Source organism: Geotrypetes seraphini, chromosome 1, assembly GCF_902459505.1.
Source record: "Geotrypetes seraphini chromosome 1, aGeoSer1.1, whole genome shotgun sequence".
Classification (NCBI taxonomy): Eukaryota; Metazoa; Chordata; class Amphibia; order Gymnophiona; family Dermophiidae; genus Geotrypetes; species Geotrypetes seraphini.
This window is the reverse complement of record NC_047084.1, coordinates 383,714,899-383,734,025: the sequence shown is the minus strand read 5'-3', so window position 1 is coordinate 383,734,025 and position 19,127 is coordinate 383,714,899. Positions and strand designations below refer to the sequence as shown.

Here is a 19,127-nt window from a genome sequence, read left to right as displayed (position 1 = left end):
ACGCGTATAACGCGCGCGTTATATGCGTGAAAATACGGTATTTCAAATCTTGTTGGTCCAAGGCTCTGGTTTTCTTCTTTCTTCTTTCTGCATGCTAACCATCCATCTGCCAACTCTGTCCTCCCTTTCCATTTCCCTTCCCTCCCCAGGAAGTCTGGTATCTTTCCTTTTTTTCATCTCCCTCCACAGATCCACCTTTTCTTAACTACCCTTTCATCCGGCATCTCTCCCTCCTTCCCCACCACCCCAGAGTCCACCATCTCTCCCTTTCTTTTCCCAATTACCCTCCTATCCAGTATCTCTATCCCTCCTCCATACCATCCCTTGTGTCCAATTTCTCTCCCTTTCTGTTCCTTCCCTCCCTAAATCCCATGGTCCATCATCTCTCTCCCTCTCCTCTCTTTTCAGACCCATTATTTCTTCCCCCCCCCAAAGTTTGGCATATGCACGTCCCTTTGAACACCCCCTTCCCTCTGTGTACTTCTAAAGCAGGGTCCCCCCCAAAGGCCTGTCCCCCCTTAAAGGTCTGCCTGTCCCCCCTTGAAGGCCTTTCCCACCCCCTTATAGGCCTGTCCCCCCCTTGAAGGCCTGTCCCCCCCCTTTAGGCATGCCTGCCTGTCCCCCCCTTGAAGGCCTGCACCCCCCCCGAAGGCCTGCACCCCCGAAGGCCTGTCCCCCCTTGAAGGCCTGCCTGCCTGTCCCCCCCTTGAAGGCCTGTCCCCCCCCTTGAAGGCCTGCACCCCCTTGGAGGTCTGCACCCCCCGAACGCCTGCACCCCCCTTGAAGGCCTGTCCCCCCTTGAAGGCCTGTCCCCCCCCTAGAAGGCCTGCACCCCCTTGAAGGCCTGCACCCCCCCTGAAGGCCTGTCCCCCCTTTGAAGGCCTGCCTGCCTGTCCCCCCCTTGAAGGCCTGTCCCCCCCTCTTGAAGGCCTGCACCCCCTTGAAGGTCTGAACCCACCTTGAAGGCCTGTCCCCCCCCTTGAAGGCCTGTCCCCCCCTTGAAGGCCTGCACCCCCTTGAAGGTCGGCACCCCCCCCTGAAGGCCTGCACCCCCCCTGAAGGCCTGTTCCCCCCTTTAAGGCCTGTCCCACCCCCTTGTAGGCCTGTCCCCCCCTTGAAGGCCTGCACCCCCCCGAAGGCCTATACCCCCTCTTGACGGCCTGCCTGTCCCCCCCCTTGAAGACCTTTCCCCCCTTGAAGGCCTGCCTGCCTGCCTGTCACCCCCCTCCCCCTTGAAAGCCTGCCTGCCTGCCCCACCCTGAAGACCTGATGCCCCGAACCACCCCGAAGGACCGCTCGCCCCCCTGGCCTCCCCGCACCACCTATGAATCAGCCGCAGCAGGATCGCGACGTCAGCGATCCCTGAGCTGCTTGGGCGCTGCTTCCTGCGCCGCGGTCCCGCCCCTCCTCTGACATCAGACGGGACCATAGCGTAAATCAATCATTCACGAAATGCTCTATTTGTTCCTATAGTTCTAGCCAGTGGACCTGCATAATGGCGTCTCCGATATAACCCCACGCCATAGCGAGCTTTAAAATACGGACCTGCCCCAATTGCGGCATGTCCGAAGCTAATTGGTTAGCAGCAAGAGGCGTCACACTAACAACGTCCCAACATACATCTAACATACAACTTCTTTCATTCGCCAAAACAACCATCAACCAAATGCTACCTGTACTTCACAAAACACCGCCTTATATCTACTAACATATTCATACACATTTGACAATCAATACTTACAGCCCAATGCATCTCCCCTACAGAAAAACCCTCCACTCTATCGATCTATTAAGACCAACTGGCTCAATTGACTGTAACCGATATGTTCAACGCTGCTCTCTCTGTGTGAGAAGCCGATCAATGTCCCCACCTCTCCTCCCAGGAATTACCATATCAATTGCCATAGCTTTAAAACATTCAGAACTGTGTCCAGTAACATGACAATGTTGTACTAATGGTGTCCCAATCTTATGTGTAGTGATCGCTGATCTGTGTTCAGTCAACCTAACATGAAGTGACCTCGTGGTTATACCCACATACATCCTATTGAATAAACAGATCCTAGATATACATGTTGTAGTATGTTCCAAACGGTACTCCTTCTCATCATAGGGATTAACAAAAGTGTTTCCCTCCATCATTACATTGCAGGATTTACAAGAACCACATTTATGGTGCACAGCGATGACTGTCCCAGTCCTAGCAGGGACAAGCATCACAGGATTCAAAATGCTTTCAAGTTCTTTCCTCGAGAAAATGCTACACGTAATGGCATGTCTTTGAACACCGGATGCATATGCATCACATCCCAATTTCTCTTGACAATGTCTATGATCTGTTATCCCAGGACAAGCAGGCAGCATATTCTCTACATGTGGGTGACGTCATCCACGGAGCCCCGTCGCGGACAGCTTTTCAAGCAAACTTGATTGAAGATCTCAAAGTTTGTTAGTGCTGCCCATGCATGCGTGTGCCTTCCTGCTCCACTAGAGGGTACATCCCCTCCTCGTGGTCTTCAGTTCTTAGTTTTCCACGGAGCCAGAAAGCCCTGTCTCTCTTCTCTGCATTCTTGTAAGTGCCTTTCTAGCACCGCTGCTTCTTTATTTTATTCTGGAGTCGCTGTGCGCCGTGTTAATTCGTTTGCTACTTGTTCGTGTATTTTTTGTTTTTCGTCTCGGTGACTGGGGACTCCCGGTTCGCCGTGGCCGCTTGGCCTCGCGTGGCTGCAGCTGTTTAAAACGTATGTCCCGGCCTCTTACCGGGTTCAAGAAGTGCTCCCAGTGCGGTCGGGTTATTTCCATCACAGACCCGCACCGCTGGTTTATTCTGTGCCTGGGTGCGGATCATCCGACGGACTCCTGTCCTCGTTGTGCCATCCTTCAGCCTCGGGCACTTCAGCGACATAGGGCCAGGATTGCGGAACTCTTCGCCATGGAAGCTGCTCCTGCTTCGACCCCAGTCTCGGCCTTGACCTCGACCTTGGCCTCGGCCTCGGCCTCGAAGACCTCGGCCCTGGGTAAGTCTCCCTCGACCTCGAAGGCCTCGGCGGCCTCGACCTCGAAGACCTTGGCTCTGGGTAAGTCCCCTCTTCCTCCTTCAGGTTCAGTTCAGCTACCGAAGAAGCCTTCCTCGGAGTTTCTGGCCATCTAGATGGTGAGTGTAGTCCTGCCAGCCTCGATGAGACCACCCCCCAAATCCTCCAAGCATTCTTCCACCATATGGGAATACTCTTTCTCGAGGTCGCCCTCGGTGGAACGCACTGCTGCACTTGCCCGGCCAAATATGGTCATGGTGCCAATGTTCGAGGAAGTGCTGAAGACTATCATCTCCTCTGAGCTCTCCTCGGCTTTAGCTCAGCTTACCCCGATCTCGACCTCGCGCGTTGTGGACCAGCCTGAGCGTTGCGTCGAGGTTTCTCGGGGAAAGGCTCGCTGGTCTCGGCGTCTGTCCTCGTCTGACTCCTCGCCTCTTCCTTTGAGGCACGCTTCTCCCTTGAGCCAGCCTCGGTCGAGGCACCGGTGGAGGCGACTTTCTAAACACCCCCGGGACTCCCCCCCCCGAGGCGTGGTAGGTCTCCGGGTGCTCGCACTACCGGCTCCATTAAGACCTCAGACCTTACCTTGTCCAACCCGAGCCTGCTGAGGTCACCTGTCCGGTTGGGGACCCCGCTTCGAGAAGAGCTGACTTCGGGGGACCCTGCTTCCTTTTCCCGAGGCTTGTCTTCGGGCCGGGGTTCTCCAGGGCGGTGTCATCGGACCTCGGCGGCCCAGACCCGGGGGTCCTCCCCTCCAGGGACTTCTAAGTACAAGCTCTCATTGACCCCTCCTCGTTCTTTTAGCGGGGCTTCCTCGGCGTCCATGCTTGTGGATACGGATGTGCCTGCGCAGTATTCCAGGGAGGCTTCCCCCTCCTTTTCGGCTGCCTTATGGTCTCGTTTCACGACTCCCCTCGGGGGGCATTCTGAGGGCAGGTCCTCTTCCTTTATTAGATTTGTTCAGGATATGGGAAAGGCCTTAAACTTGGACCTCCAGTCAGATTCCAAGTATACCAAGGAGTTTTTGGAGGAGATGGAGCTTCCCTACCCGCCTAGGGAGTCCTTGCAGCACTCCCTGAATCCGGTGTTGCAGCTGACTTTCTTTCGCAATCTGGAGACTCCCTACGCTATCCCAGCTATTCTGTCCAAAATGGAGTCTCGGTACTGGACCGTGCCATGCAAGGGGTTTGAGAAGGCGCAGCTTTCTGACCAGTCCTTGGTGGTGGAGTCTACCCTCAAGAAGTCTCACCCGTGAAAGGTGTATGCCGCTGTCCTGCCGAGCTGGGAGGGCAGCCTATATCAGAACTCCATGATGGCAAACAAAGTCCTGAATTACAACTTTACCTTTACATCTATCTCAAGTGGTGTATCAAGTCCCTTCCATCTTTCGAGGACAATTTGCCTACGATGCCCGCCCCGCCCAAGTCCTACAGGCTGCCTCCCCGGCGGTATCCGCAGAAGTCCATGCCGGTGTTTTCTTGCCCTCCTCCTCGGCATCCGCAGCAGTAGAGGGCTCCTCCTAAGCCTAGGACCCCTGCTGTGCCTAAGCAGCCGCCGTCTTTTTGACTGGCCCCGCGGGAGGGGGCTGGCCTCCTCCGCCCTAGGTATTCCCCCTCTACACCTTTTATCACCATTGGGCGGAGATTACGGCGGACTCGGGTCCTCTCCGTCATTCGAGAGGGGTACTCCCTCAACTTCAGGGCTTTACCACCAGACAGACCTCCAGGAGAGTCTTCTTCCGACGGGGTGCAGCTTCCCTTACTACTTCTGGAAGCGCAAGCCCTCCTTCGCCTGCGGGCGGTAGAATAGGTACCCCTTTGTCAGCGGGGCTCCAGGGTTTATTCCTGGTACTTCCTGGTTCCCAAAAAGACCGGAGATCTTCGCCCTATCCTGGATCTGCGGAAGCTGAACAAGTTCCTAGTTTGGGAGAAGTTCCGCATGCTTTCGCTTCCCATTTTGTATTCCTTGATGGACGAGGGGGACTGGTTGTGTTCCCTGGACCTGAAGGAAGCCTACACTCACGTTCCGATCCACCCTGCTTCTCAACGGTTTCTTCACTTTCGGGTGGGGGACTTTCATTTGCAGTATCGGGTCCTCCCATTCGGGCTCACTTCATCCCCACGGGTCTTCACGAAGTGCCTCATGGTGGTCGCGGCGGCCTTGCAATCGCAAGGCCTTCAGATTTTCCCGTACCTCGACGATTGGCTTATCAAAGCCCCGTCGAGGGAGGGGGTTATTTCAGCAACCCGTCAGACTATAATCTTCCTTCAGCGTCTGGGGTTCGAGATAAACTTCCCCAAGTCTCAGTTGTGCCCCTCTCAGTCCCTGCAGTTTATCGGGGCCGTGGGTGGACATGGTCCGCCTCCGGTCATTTATGCCTCTGCCTCGGCAGGCCACCCTCCTGCAGCTAAGTCAGCTGTTGTCCCAGAGATTTTCAGTCTCGTCCAAGCAGATGATAATCCTCTTGGGGCACATGGCCTCCACCATTCATGTCACGCCGTTCGCTAGGTTGCATCTTCGTGTCCCTCAGTGGACTCTGGCATCTCAGTGGCGGCAGAATCGGGATCCCACTTCTCAGCACATTGCGGTGACTCCCTCCTTGAAACGCTCGCTCCGTTGGTGGGCCAGCTCTTCCAATCTGTCAAGAGGTTTGCTCTTTCTCGTGCCCCCACATCAGAAGGTTTTGACATCGGACTCCTCAACGTATGCCTGGGGAGCGCACCTCGACGGCCTTCGGACTCAGGGTCTTTGGTCGAGTGCGGACCGTTGCTGCCACATCAACCTCCTGGAGCTCCGGGCCATTTACAATGCTGTGGTGGCTTTTCGTCATTTGCTGTAGGATCGCGTGGTCCTGGTGCGCACGGACAACCAGATGGCGATGTATTATATGAACAAGCAGGGGGGGTACGAGTTCCCTAACTCTTTGCAGGGAAGCCCTTCGTCTTTGACAGTGGGCGTTGCGCCACAACATCTTCCTTCGGGCGGTGTATATCCAGGGCGAGCAGAATTGTCTGGCGGACAAGTTGAGTCGCCTTCTTCAGCCACACGAATGGTCACTCCATTCTCGCACTCTGCGGCAGGTGTTTGTTCGGTGGGGCACTCCGCAGATATATCTGTTCGCTTCGCCCCTCAATCACAAGTTGCCTTGCTTCTGCTCGAGGATGTACTCCCTGGATCGTCTCGAGGCGGATGCTTTCCTTCTCGATTGGATGGGCAGGTTTCTCTATGCGTTCCCTCCCTTTCCTCTGATTCTCAGGACATTGTGCACCTCAGGACATTGTGCCACCATGATCTTAATAGCTCCTCGGTGGCCCCGGCAGCCATGGTTCTCCCTGCTCCTCCAGCTCAGTATCAGGGAGCCTCTGCTTCTACCTATTTTGCCTTCTCTGCTGTCTCAGAGTCGGGGTTCGCTGTTGCATCCCAATCTGCAGTCTCTACACTTGACAGCTTGGCTCCTTTCCACGTGCCTCCCTCCTTAGGTTTCTCTCAGTCGGTGAGGGATGTTCTCGAGGCCTCTAGGAAGAGCTCCACTCAATAATACTATTCCCAGAAATGGACCAGGTTTGCTGTGTGGTGTGTTGAACACTGCATGGATCCTCTCTCTGCCTCCTTGTCATCTGTGCTGGATTATCTGTTCCACTTGTCTCAGTCTGGCCTCAAATCGACATCTATTCGAGTCCACCTCAGTGCGATTGCTGCCTTTCATCAGCCGCTTGATGGGAAACCGCTCTCTGTCCATCTGGTGGTTTCCCGCTTTATGAAGGGCCTCTTCAAAGTTCATCCTCCCCTCAAGCCCCCCCCGGTGGTTTGGGATCTTAATGTGGTTCTGGCTCAATTGATGAAACCTCCGTTTGAACCCATTGATAAGGCTCCTCTGAAGTATCTCACTTGGAAGGTGGTGTTCCTGGTTGCTCTCTTGTCTGCCAGCAGAGTCAGTTGCGGATCCGCTTTTCACTGTATTTCATTATGACAAGATGGTCCTTCGTACGCATCCTAAGTTTTTGCCTAAGGTGGTTTCAGATTTCCACCTCAACCAGTCAATAGTTCTTCCAGTGTTTTTTCAGAAGCCCCACTCTCATCCTGGTGAGGTGGCGCTTCACACTCTTGACTGTAAGAGGGCGTTGGCCTTTTACCTGCGCCGCACCGAGTCTCATCGGACGGCTCCTCAACTTTTCATCTCTTTCGATCCTAATCGATTGGGCCGTCCTGTTTCCAAGTTCACCTTGTCCAACTGGTTGGCTGCTTATATTTCCTTTTGCTATGCTCAGGCTGGTCTCTCGCTGCAAGGTCGGGTCACGGGGCATAGAGTCCGAGCGATGGCGGCGTCTGTCACTTTCCTCAAGTCCACGCCTATTGAGATCTGCAAGGCTGCCACTTGGTCTTCAGTTCATACCTTCACTACTGTCTGGATGCCTTTTCCAGGCGCGACGTCCAGTTTGGCCAATTGGTTTTACGTAAACTGTTTTCATAAATTGCCAACTTTCCCTCCATCCCTTTTTTGGTTAGCTTGGAGGTCACCCACATGTAGAGAATATGCTGCCTGCTTGTCCTGGGATAAAGCACAGTTACTTACCGTAACAGGTGCTATCCAGGGACAGCAGGCAGATATTCTCGCAACTCTCCCACCTCCCCTAGGTTGGCTTCTTTGCTAGCTATCTGAACTGAAGACCACGAGGAGGTGATGCGCCCTCTAGTGGAGCAGGAAGGCACACGCATGCGTGGGCAGCACTAGCAAACTTTGAGATCTTCAATCAAGTTTGCTTGAAAAGCTGTCCGCGACGGGGCTCCATGGATGACATCACCCACATGTAGAGAATATCTGCCTGCTGTCCCTGGATAACACCTGTTACGGTAAGTAACTGTGCTTTCTCCTCTTGATGTATAACGAGTAACCAAAGTCGTAGTATGAACTGGAGTGTCATCTTTGGGTTTCAGATGCAACAACAAATACCAATTTAAATGTTTAGCACACTTATATGCTTTCTTCAGCACTTGTTGAGAATAACCTCTCTATTCCATGTATTTCAGGAACTGCTTGGCCTGCTGTTTAAAAGCCAGATTGTCCTGACAGATCCTTCTGAACCGGTATGTGATATGAACAAATTGTCCGAGGTCTTTCCTTCTTTCCACTGATTGATAATAATCCAACAACTGAAACATGTTGAGACAGTAATGTGCATTTATGTCAGATAACTAAATAATAGAGACATGACATTGAGTTGAATTCCATTTTTGTTTTGATTTTTGCTAATTATCACTAACCCCAGAAACAGACTCTAAAGCAGGCTTTACGCAGAGTTCTTGGGGTGGGGGGCAGGCTCAAAGCAAATTTTTCAGAGGAGAGGGATGCGGCTGCTTGGGGTTCACCTGGGCTGCTTCTCCTTTCTCCTCAGGGGTCTGATGGCAGATCCTCCCTTCCTCCCCCTGAAGCCTGCCTGCCTTTCCCCAAGCCGACCTGCCACCGATTCCACCTCCCGCCACTCACCCCCTGCCCGCCGCCGCTAGTCGACTCCATTTAACCCCCCACTGCTGCCGCAACTCTAAAAGGACCAGGCGCGTGCAGCGATTGCACCCGCTGGTCCATAAGCCTTCCCCCGACTTCAATTCTGATGGGGAGAACGCTTATGGGCCGGCGGCGTGCAATCGCTGCACACGCTTGACTCTTTTGGAATTGGGGCAGCGAGTGGAATTAAATGGAGCCGACGGGCGGGTCGCAAGCAGGCAAGGACCAACAGCAGCATTGTCTATCGAGGCCTGCAGTCATCGTAGCAGCGCATCGGGCCCACCCTTTAATCCAGCCCAGGATGCGCGGGAGGCTAGGGGGAAGCCGGACACCAGCACTTCCGACCGACTCTCCCCCCCTTGCCCTCTAAAGCAAAAGTGGCAGTGGCTGGCCAGCAAGAGGCAGCGCTACAGTTCCTGCTTGAGGGGGGGAGGGTCAGTAAGCAAATCGGGAGGCCGATTTTTTTTTGGTTTGTTTTGAATCGATTCGAATCGATTCACCCGAAGTGAATCGGTGAATCGATTTGAATTGTGAATCGGGCAGCACTACTCCTTACTGTCCTGCTTCTTAGTTCCTTCCAAGTCTTCTTTGGGGTTCTTTTCTTCCTTGGGGTCCAATTGGTGCAGGCAGTGACTCTCCTTCTTTCTTAAATTTGCTTAAATTTCGCACTGGTCTGAGTGATTGGCTGTCTGCTGTCTCCTCTCCTATTGGCTCTTTCTTCAGGCAGGCCCACCTTGTCCCCTGATTAGCTAGCTCCTCCTTCACCACTGCTTTTTTCTTCTGCTGGGCCCCTGGACTCCTGTGTTCCCTTATTTACACTCAACAACACTTTAATAGAAATCCTGTGGTTACTAGCGACCATAAAATAATTTGCCTATCAATGTTTTTAGTAGGTTGCCAAACAGCCACCAAGTTTCAGATCTGCTGCCCTTTAGTTGTTGAGTATCCAAATATGTTTCTAGTGCAATTGGTGTGTCATTCTGGATGACCGGGTTATATCCCAGTGCTCGTGAGCCTTGCAGAAGGAATCAACTCTGTTTTTTGAATCCCTCCTACTTCCCTCCTGCTGCCCCCTACATATTTTTTTTCTTCTGAACGTGACCCAGAAGGATTGTTTCTGATCTGCTCTGCTTATTTCTTTATTTTTGTTTGGTATTTTGGGGTATTTTTCTCATCTTTTGGTGCTAAGAGCTCCCCTAGTCGCGAGTCCACTCTGCCTGCATGGAGGAGAAGCAGGCTGAGGTTTGCAGCTCAAAGGCCAATCCTTTGTGGTAGCTGTTAGCCAGGCTGAAGAAGCCTTTTTTTAAAAGCTTTATCTTATAATGGGATCATTATCTGAAAATAGCCAAGTTTCAGTTAAAAATCAGAAGCTTGGTTGATTATTCTCCAGCCAGTCACTTATTAACTGAACTTTGTTCCTAACTGATCCAATATTTAAATAGGCACAAGTGAGACTGTAGAAATCTTTTATAGTTGATAGTTCTAAAGGTTTCAGAGTTTTCAGAAAGCATTCTTTTCTATAAATTAGTCTAATACAGTGGTTGGCAAACTGCGGCTCGCGAACCGCATGCGGTTCTTTAGCCACTTGAATGCAGCTCTGCTAGATAATGTGGCACAACAAGGAGTTTTGTGCAGCCCAGCTTCTCCTCCCTCTCTCCCTTCTGTGCCTCCCTCCAGCAGGTAGTTTTCTGGCCGGCTCTCTTGCTGCAGTTGTCTGCGGGCGGCATTGGCTCCTTGTGCGCGATCTGCGCCTGTCAGAAGTATTCGCTCTGACATCACGACGTCAGAGAGAAGGCTTCCGAATCAGCCGTGAATCACGAGCGAGGAGCCAATGCCGCCCGCAGGTGACTGCAGCAAAGGAGCTGGCCATTTTGCATGAGTTAGAAGACTACTTTATTGTGGTGTACTAACTGAGCAAGATGACCAAGGCTTAAAGTTCACAGATCCTTCTGATTGAGTTAGCTGTAATTAGGAAAAGTAATTACCATGTGAGATGTTTTGGCAATTAGGGATCCATCAGCACTAAGGATGGCTTAATGAGAGTAGAGATCATAATGGTTTTGGCCTTGCATGGAACACTAGAAAGAAAACAATTTTCATTTGAAGGCATAGAATTTCCTCCTGGAAGGTTTTCTTGCTGCAACACAAATATCCTGAATTGAAAATGGCAGACCCAAGGAAGCAACTAGGCATTGCTTAATTTCCAGACCATCAGAGTTAGAGACCAATGGTTAGAAACACATATTCTTCATTCTATAATGTCAGTACCTAAATGTCAATGCAAGTGCCATTTGCATGCTCAGATTATAGAATACTATGACTTACACATACACATTTTACAAATTTGCATATGTTGGGTGCTGAACAGTATTCTATAATCTGAGCATGCAAGTTGCATAGTGGACAACTGTAATGTGTACTCATAATGCTAAAGTGCCGCATTTATGCCCGTGCATTTATACCTGTCATAGACAAGGAGTAAGTGGGCACACATAGAGAGAACAGAGTTAGAGATGGTGGGCAATGGTCTGAAGGGAGAGAAGTTGGTCCTGGGGTGGTATGGAGGAAAAGAGAAAGAGATATTTGAAGGGAGAACTGTTGGGAAGAGAAAGAGAGAAATAGTAGGCCTGGGGGAGGGAGGTAGGGGAGAGATGGGGTGGGGGCAGTTGGGAAGAGAAAGGGAGAGAAGTTGGATCTGGGGATGGAAGGGAGGTAGGGAGAAATTTTAGGCCTGTGGATGGAAGGCAGAGATATGCAGCATCTCTTCCTCCCCCCATTTCATTGTTCAGCCTCAAGGGGGGAGTGAAGAAAAAAACAGAAAAGAGAGGGAGCAAAATATTGGACCATGGGGATAGAGGAGGAAAGATGGATAGGAGGGAAAAGAGCTGGGATAAGAAAGGGGATGGAAAGAAAGGGACAGGGAGTTATAGCCTGACCAGTGGAGAGAGGGAGGGGGATTCTGAAAGTGGTGAGCCATGTGAATGAGGTCAAAAGGGAAATGACAAGATGAGTGAGAGAGCAGTGAGTACAGTGGTAGAAATGTGGTAATGGGAAGTAGATAGCAGGAAATAGGAGGCTGGGAAAGGAGTGAGATGGGAAATGGGAGAGCTAGGGACTGAGAGAAGATGGAGAATTGAGAGGTAGCTAAACATTTAAAAAGAAGAAGGGTGAGGAAGAAGGCAAGATATGAGTGGACAGAGGCAAAAAAAAAAAAAAAAAGAGAAAAAGTTAAGAAAGTTGAAAGGGAAATATCAATACGTTGGAGACAAGCGTAAGGAGGAAATGGAACAAGAGAGGCAAAAAAATGAACAGCAGACACTGGAAAGAGAATTAGTTGAAGATAGACAAAAATCAGAAAGAGAAACTGGGACTAAGATGATGGAAAAACAAAATATCCAGACAACAAGGTAGAAAAAATTGTTTTATTTTGAATTTATTAACTGGAATATGTTAGCTTTGGGATATGTGCATCACAATTATTTTTGTATTCAATGGCGTAGTCATATACAGCTGATTTAGGGGAGGGACTGGGGCCCAAAATTAGTGGATGGGCACCAAGGTTTCTCTCTGCCTGAGTGCAATTTACAAATACTTGAGCTTTTGGGGATTCCCAAGCCCTGCCACCTGAAGACATCTTCCTTCAATCTGGCAACCCCAAATCTCCAAGCTTTGCAGCCAATAGCAATATTCTTAAGCTGCCACTGCTTTCATGTATACATGAAAGCCGTGGGGGGGGAGGGGGGGTCAGGGAGGAAGGAAAGCAGCAGCTTTGCAATATTGCTGCCAGCTGCAGAACTTGGGAAGTTGGAGGGGAGGAGGTGGCTGTCAGTTGATGAGGCTTGGGGATCCCTACTAGCTACAGCAGGGGAGATGTTCATTTTAAGGGAGCCTAAGCTCAAAGTGGGAGCCCCAAAAAAGCAGTAATATGTATCCTGACTAAACGATCCTCCACATGCGCTGCTGACAGCTGATGAGGCCATTGTTCACATTAAATGTGTGTTTTGTCATTTTTATTTTAATGTAAAAAATATTTTTTTTGTCAATAAATAAGATTATTATTATGATTATATCTGGTTTTATTTAATGTTAGTAGCTAGTTTAAACTGACTCCTAAAAACATGGTTCTTGAAAAGAAATTTGGCTCTCAAAAGAAATCTTAATCTTTGTATTGCTGATCTTTGGCTCTTTTGACTAATGAGTTAGCCTACCACTGGTCTAATAGATTGCCGATGAGAGGTTAACACTTGGATAGGAAAAGGGCCTGAATCTGTACAATCATACAATGTTTGTAATGAAGAAGGAAATCTATCATTTTTTACCTGTCTTTGTAAAGAATAATATATCAGGTTAGATTAGAAAGCTGAGACATTTAAAATCCAACTTCTAGAGCAAACTAAAGTTGCCAGGCCTATAGCTTGGCTGTATCCGATGGCACCAGAGTGTCACCAGCTGTTCGCTCAGCCCAAGCTGGATTCCTTGGTAGCATAGGTTACAAAGCGCAGTTCTCTCCCTAGCGAGGGAGGCATGGTGTTAAAAGATATGCAGGATCACAGAGTGGATGTAGTTCTCAAAAGAGAATTTGAGACTTGGCCTTAAAAATCAAAGCAGCTACAGCAGCCTCCTTTATGGCCTGTGTCTGTCATACCAGGTTACAGAGTCATGAGCGTGAGAGCAACAAGCCTTTACTCCAGCTCCTATTAGCAGCAGTGCATTATATTGCAGATGCTCTGTATGACATCATGAGAGTCATGAACAAGGTTTTGGCTTATTCAATCTCAGTCTTCAGGATGCTCTGGATCAGGCAGTGGGTTGGTGACTCCACCTCCAAGGCTACTCTCAGCAGACTTTCTTTCAAAGGGCAAATGGTGTTTAGTAAAGGACTGGATGATCTCATGACCAGCGTAGCATATTGTTAGGGTTACCATTTTTTAGACCGCAAAAATCCAGACACATGGCCTTGCCCAGTTCAACCTCTAGCCCTGCCCCCACAAACCTCCTTCTTCCCCAACAAGCTCAGGCCACGTCTGGAGGGCCTGGAGCATGCGCAGATATATGTGACATCATCCGTGCATGCTCAGAGGTCCTCCAGATGTGGCCAGAGCTCATTGGGGCTTTCCAAAACCCAAACTGCCAGGTTTTGGAAAATCCATTTGGGACCCTGGACAGTCCTCTAAAATGAGTACATGTCCGGGTTCTCCCAGATGTCTGGTAACTCTACATGTCGTCATCCAAAATCTTTGCCTGACAGCAGACCCAGAACCTCTAGAGCAGGGGTCTTCAAAGTCCCTCCTTGAGGGCCGCAATCCAGTCGGGTTTTCAGGATTTCCCCAATGAATATGCATGAGATTTATGTGCATGCACTGCTTTCAATGCATATTCATTAGGGAAATCCTGAAACCCGACTGGATTGTGGCCATCAAGGAGGGACTTTGAAGACCCCTGCTCTAGAGGCTCAAGGCACTTTAATTTTCATGGCTCCAGGTGGCAGTACTCGGGAACCACTTCCCGGAAGTTCTTCCAGGGATACAGATAGAGGTTTGACGAACCCAGATGAAACCACGCCTCCAGTTCCTATCCTGCTTCAACCTCCAAAAAGACACATTGATGCAAGGTCTGGAGCGGTTTCCCTTAAGATAGGGGGACGGCTCTCAGACTTTCTGCAGGCCTAAGTTCAGATAACCTTGGACCACTGGGTTTTAGAAATCATCAGGAACAGTTACAAGCTGGAATTCTCCCGGCCCTTAACAAACTGGTTTGTTGGCTCCCCAGCAGGATGTAATAGAGGTCTATTTGCATATTCCCATATTTCTGGATTGCAGAAAAATCCTGAGGTTTCATGTTCTGGAAAACCATTATCAGTTCTTGGCTCTTCCATTTGGACTGGTGACTGTGCCTTGCACTTTCACCAAGTTGATGGTGGTAGTGGTTGCCCAAAACAAGAAAAACTGCAGACTGGCGTACAATGATGCAGGCAAAGTTTATTTTAACAGTAATTAAAATACGGTTAAAAACATCGCCTGTAGGCAAACGAACCAATGGACCCAACACGGTCTGTATTTCGGAAAATACACCTTCATCAGGGGTCCTGATAGATCAGAGTGAAACATACAAAATAGAATTATATCAATATATAAGCATGTATAAAATAAAAAGTAAAAAAAGTGTGCAAATCAGAATTGAAAATTAAAATCATAAAGTGCAAACCTTAAAACCATAAAGGAGAAAACCTTACAAGTGGGAAACCAAAACTCGAATTGAGAATAGAATTAAAAGTAAAAATTAAAATTATAGAGGTAATGAAGGACATCCAAAGCAAAAAGAAGTAAAGGTGACCAATGTGTCATGCAAGTATGTGCCAAGCCAACTGTAAATAATAGGAGGATGGTGTTGAAGCAAACCAAAAAAGAGAAAGAAACTACTAAATATATCACCAAAAAGAAAAGTAAAAAGAAAAACAGATGTAGCCAGATCTAAAACCAATAGAGAAAGGAAAATTAGAAATATTATGATAGTGTTTTGGGACCTACCCAAATGGAGAAAAACTCAGTAAAAACTGCAAACAAGCTGTGGAGGTAAGTTATAAATCATAATGATGAAGAGGCATGAGAAAAAACATGGGGAAAAAACTACAAGACAGTAATACACTAAAGGACGTTAAACAGTAATCTAAAAGAGCATTAGACTGTGATTAGTGAAACAGTTAAGCCTAAAATAGTGGATGGAGGCACCAGAACGTCATGATTTAGTAACAAAACTTTAAATGCTTCAAAAATAATTAGAAATAATTAAAAATACCAAATCTACATATCACTGTAAAGCTAAAATTTGAAGATAAAAATAAATATATATAACGCTGGTGAACAGAGGAAATAATAAAACAAAAGAAAAAATATATTATAGATAAAACTGACCTCCAAACCGTCACACCTAAAAGAGTGTCGTGGCCTAGGTCTAAGAGCCTGTAATGCAGTTATAAAAGACTATAAATATTAAAAAATTTAAAAATTAAAACAACGGTAATTACGATGTAATGAACCAGAGATATCTAAAATAGGTAACCTCAAAAGTCAAAAGTAAAAATCAGAAAAGAAACACAAACCGGGCAGACAAAATTTAATACTAAAACAACATTGAAAGGTCGTTACGTGATGTCTGAGCAGAGCTAGCGATTCAAGAAGTTACATCTATAGCATCTAATATAATAAAATGCTAGGCCGCGCATGCGCACTAAAAAAACGTGTTCCCTGATCCCGTCGCGAAAACATGACTGCGCATGCGCGCCCCTAGCTCTCACTGTGCACTATGCTCAAGCTGCCGCCACGGCTCCTCTCTCAAACTGCAGCAGGATCAAGAGAGGAGCTGCGGCGGGGGCTTTCAGGACAGAATATGATTACCATGTTTCTTTAGGCAGCCCCGGTTGTTTACTTGGATTCAATGTCAGCATTATGGTTCGCTGGCCGCCAGCCGTGAGAGCCGGGTGAGGAAGGCCGCCGCAGCCTCGCGGCTAGGTAGGGGGACAACAATCGCGCTTATTCTTAAGCCGCCACCACGACTCCTCTCTCGAACCACACCAGGAGCATAAGCGCCATTGTTGTCCCCCTACCTAGCCGCGAGGCTGCGGCGTCCTTACTCACCCGGCTCACATTGAATCCAACAACCGGGGCTGCCTAAAGAAACAAAGTTTCACGGTGCTTGGCCCGCCAAACAATTCCTGCCATTGCCGAAATTTGCCCCACTGTTCCTTCCCTTCCTCCATCAGGTACAGTTCAGCTCCGCCTATGTTAAAAGGAGCTGCTTTGAAATTGGAGCCCTGCCGCCACCGTAACACGTTCCCTCTGCCGCGGTCCCATATGTCAGAGAAGGGGCGGGACCAAATCAGAGGGGAACGTGCTACGGCAGTGGCAGGCCTCCGATTTCGACGCGGCTCCTTTTAACATTGGGGATTCACTGCACCTGATGGAGGGAGGGAAGGAAAGGTGGTTGTGCGCTGTTGAGCCCCTCTTTGCCCTCAGACCCTCTCCTAACTGCTCCCTCCTGTCTCAGACCACTGGGGGGAGGTGCCTGTCTTCAGCTGCAGGGATGGAGGGAGGGAAGAAGAAAGAAGGGGCCCTGGCAAGCGAGTTATCAAAAGCTAACCATAGCCTGGGACCCCCTACATGGTATGAATAATGACCAGACAACAAAAGGTAAGAAAAATAATTTTATTTTCTGTTTTGTGATTACAATATGTCAGATTTGAAATGTGTCTTGAGGGAGGCTGCCGCCGCGGCTTTGGACAGAAGGCCACCATTTTCGTGGGAGCCACCCTTCGGAGAGGCTTGGGACGCGGGGACGGATGCGGGAGGGACTGCCGCTGCGAAGGGCTTTGGTGGGGGAGCCAGACAGACCGCAAGTGTGGGGACGTTGTAAGCGCGGATTGGTCAAGGAGCCGCCGCTGCCGAGGCTTTGAAATTCCTCTCCCACCGTCACTCCCTCCCGCCCCGGCTCTGCCTCTGCCCCTGCCCAGGTTCAAAAGCAGGAGAGGCGGTCATCTAGCACCCGTTAATCTAACGGGCTTAAACACTAGTAAAAACATAAAAGTCCTGATGGGCTTACAGGTTCATCCTTACCTAGACTGGCTGAACAGAGCTATGTCGTTCGCTGAAGAACAGCAAGCGGTATCTCAGGTGATCTGAGTTCTGCAGAACTTGGGTTGGATAGTACATTTCTGAAAGAGCCATCTGACCCTGGCTCAATCCCTAGAATATCTGGATGTCTTGTTCAACAAGGCGGATGGCTGGTCTGTCTTCTAGAGGCACACAGACAAGAAGTTTTGCTCTCAAATAATGAGCTTGCTAGCCAAGCCAACTCCGTCAGCATGGCACTATCTCCAAGTACTTAGTTTTATAGCAGCCACAATAGATGTGGTTCGCTGGGCGTAAGTTCACATGCGCTTTCTCCAAAATGCATTATTGCATTGGTCCCCTCAGACAAGACTCTGCAGATGTCCCTGCCCTGGACACCGGAAGCCCGAGTCAGTATAGACTGGTGGCTCGTCCTCAGTCACTAACTAAGGGCATACCCATATGCATTGCTTCTTAGGTAATTGTGACAACAGATGCCAGTCTCTTTGGGTGGGGAGCTCACTGCAACCATAGTCCAATTCAGGGACATTGGTTTACCTCCCAGAGAAGGTGGTTGACCAACAGGCTGGAACTTCAAGCCATTTGGCTGGCTTTGCAGAAACTGCAGAAAACTCTGGAAGGTCAGGCGGTCTGAGTCTTTTCAGACAATGCTGCTGTGGTGGCCTATGTCAATCCTCAGGCACCAAGCGTGCCCAACTGAGTCTTGAAACCTGCTTAAATGGGCAGAGTTTCATCTTTAGGAGCTCTCGGTGGTGCACGTAGTGGGAGAGGACAATGTCCAAGTCAATTTCCTCAGCAGACAGACCTTGGATCTGGGCGAGTGGATGCTGTCTGCGATAGCCTTCTAAACCATTGTTTGTTGATGGAGGTCACTTGGCATTCGACCTCATGGTAACAGTACAAAACAAAGAAGGCAGACAGATTCTTCAGTTGAAGGTCTGAGCCTGGAAGCATGGGTCTGGATGCTCTGGTCCAGCCATGATCCCAGGGCGAGCTGTTGTACGTGTTCCCTCTGTGGCCCATGATAGGAAGGATCCTCCACAGGATTGCAAGTCATCGGGGAAAGGTCATTCTTGTGGCTCCAGATTGGCTGCACAGACTGTGGTATGCAGATCTAGTGCATCTTTAGACAGGTCCCAATCTCAGGCTATAAGTGCAACCAGACCTCCTTTTCAGGATCCAGTGGTCATAGAAGATATGGATCGCTTTGCTTTTACAGCATGGCTCTTGAGTGTGAGGCATTAGCGCGCAAAAGGTATTCAGAGGTAGGTCTAAAAAGCTGACAACAGTCTTTGCTTATGCTAAGGCTTGGGAAACTTTCCAGCACTGGTACATCCAGGAAAAGGAGGAGTCTTTCTCTGCTCTGGTCTCTTTGGTGTTAGCCTTCCTCCAGGCTGGCCTTGACAAGGGACTTACAGTGGCATCCTTTACAGTCCAAGTAGCGGGACTCTCTCTTGCTTTAGGGCTCAAGACTGCAGATCTATGCTGGTGTCTCATCTGGACATAGCCAGATTCCTAAAGGGAGCACTGCATATCAGGCCTCCAGTAAAACCTCCATTCCCTTGGGATCTTAACATGATTTTACAGGATCTCAGCCAAGCTCCATTTGAGCTGCTGAAGGAAGCGTCCTTAATAGATCAGATGCTCAAAATGATTTTTCTGGTGGCCATTACCTCAACGAGAAGGGTCTTGGAGTTACAGGCTCTTTCTTGCAGAGATCCTTTCTTACAGAGACCCTCGACCACCAGAGGGCATCCGCTGAAAATCAGGGGAGGAAAGTTTCATGGCGACTCCAGGAAGTACTTCTTCACCGAAAGAGTAGTTGATCATTGGAACATTGGAAGCTGGAGTCTCTTTGCGCACTGTTCTTTCCTTTCTGCTGAAGATGGTTTCGGCATTCCATGTTAATCAAGAAGTCAAATTGCATGTTCCAGTCTACAGGTTCCAAGAAAAAGGATTGGATTC

General features: G+C 49.3%; 1 protein-coding gene across 11 annotated transcripts in view; it reads left to right on the top strand.

The window, feature by feature from the left end:
- Nucleotides 1-19,127, top strand: part of LOC117346511 (alpha-1,4-N-acetylglucosaminyltransferase-like) — a 274,220-nt gene that overhangs the window by 171,495 nt on the left and 83,598 nt on the right. For all 11 annotated transcript variants that reach the window (XM_033916226.1, XM_033916243.1, XM_033916280.1 and 8 more), the window contains exon 2: nucleotides 8,064-8,120. Coding sequence is in view for 2 of the 11 variants with exons in the window: in XM_033916197.1 (XP_033772088.1) it covers nucleotides 8,064-8,120 (57 nt within the window). In the remaining 9 variants the exon portion in view is untranslated. The remainder of the gene's footprint in view (nucleotides 1-8,063; nucleotides 8,121-19,127) is intronic.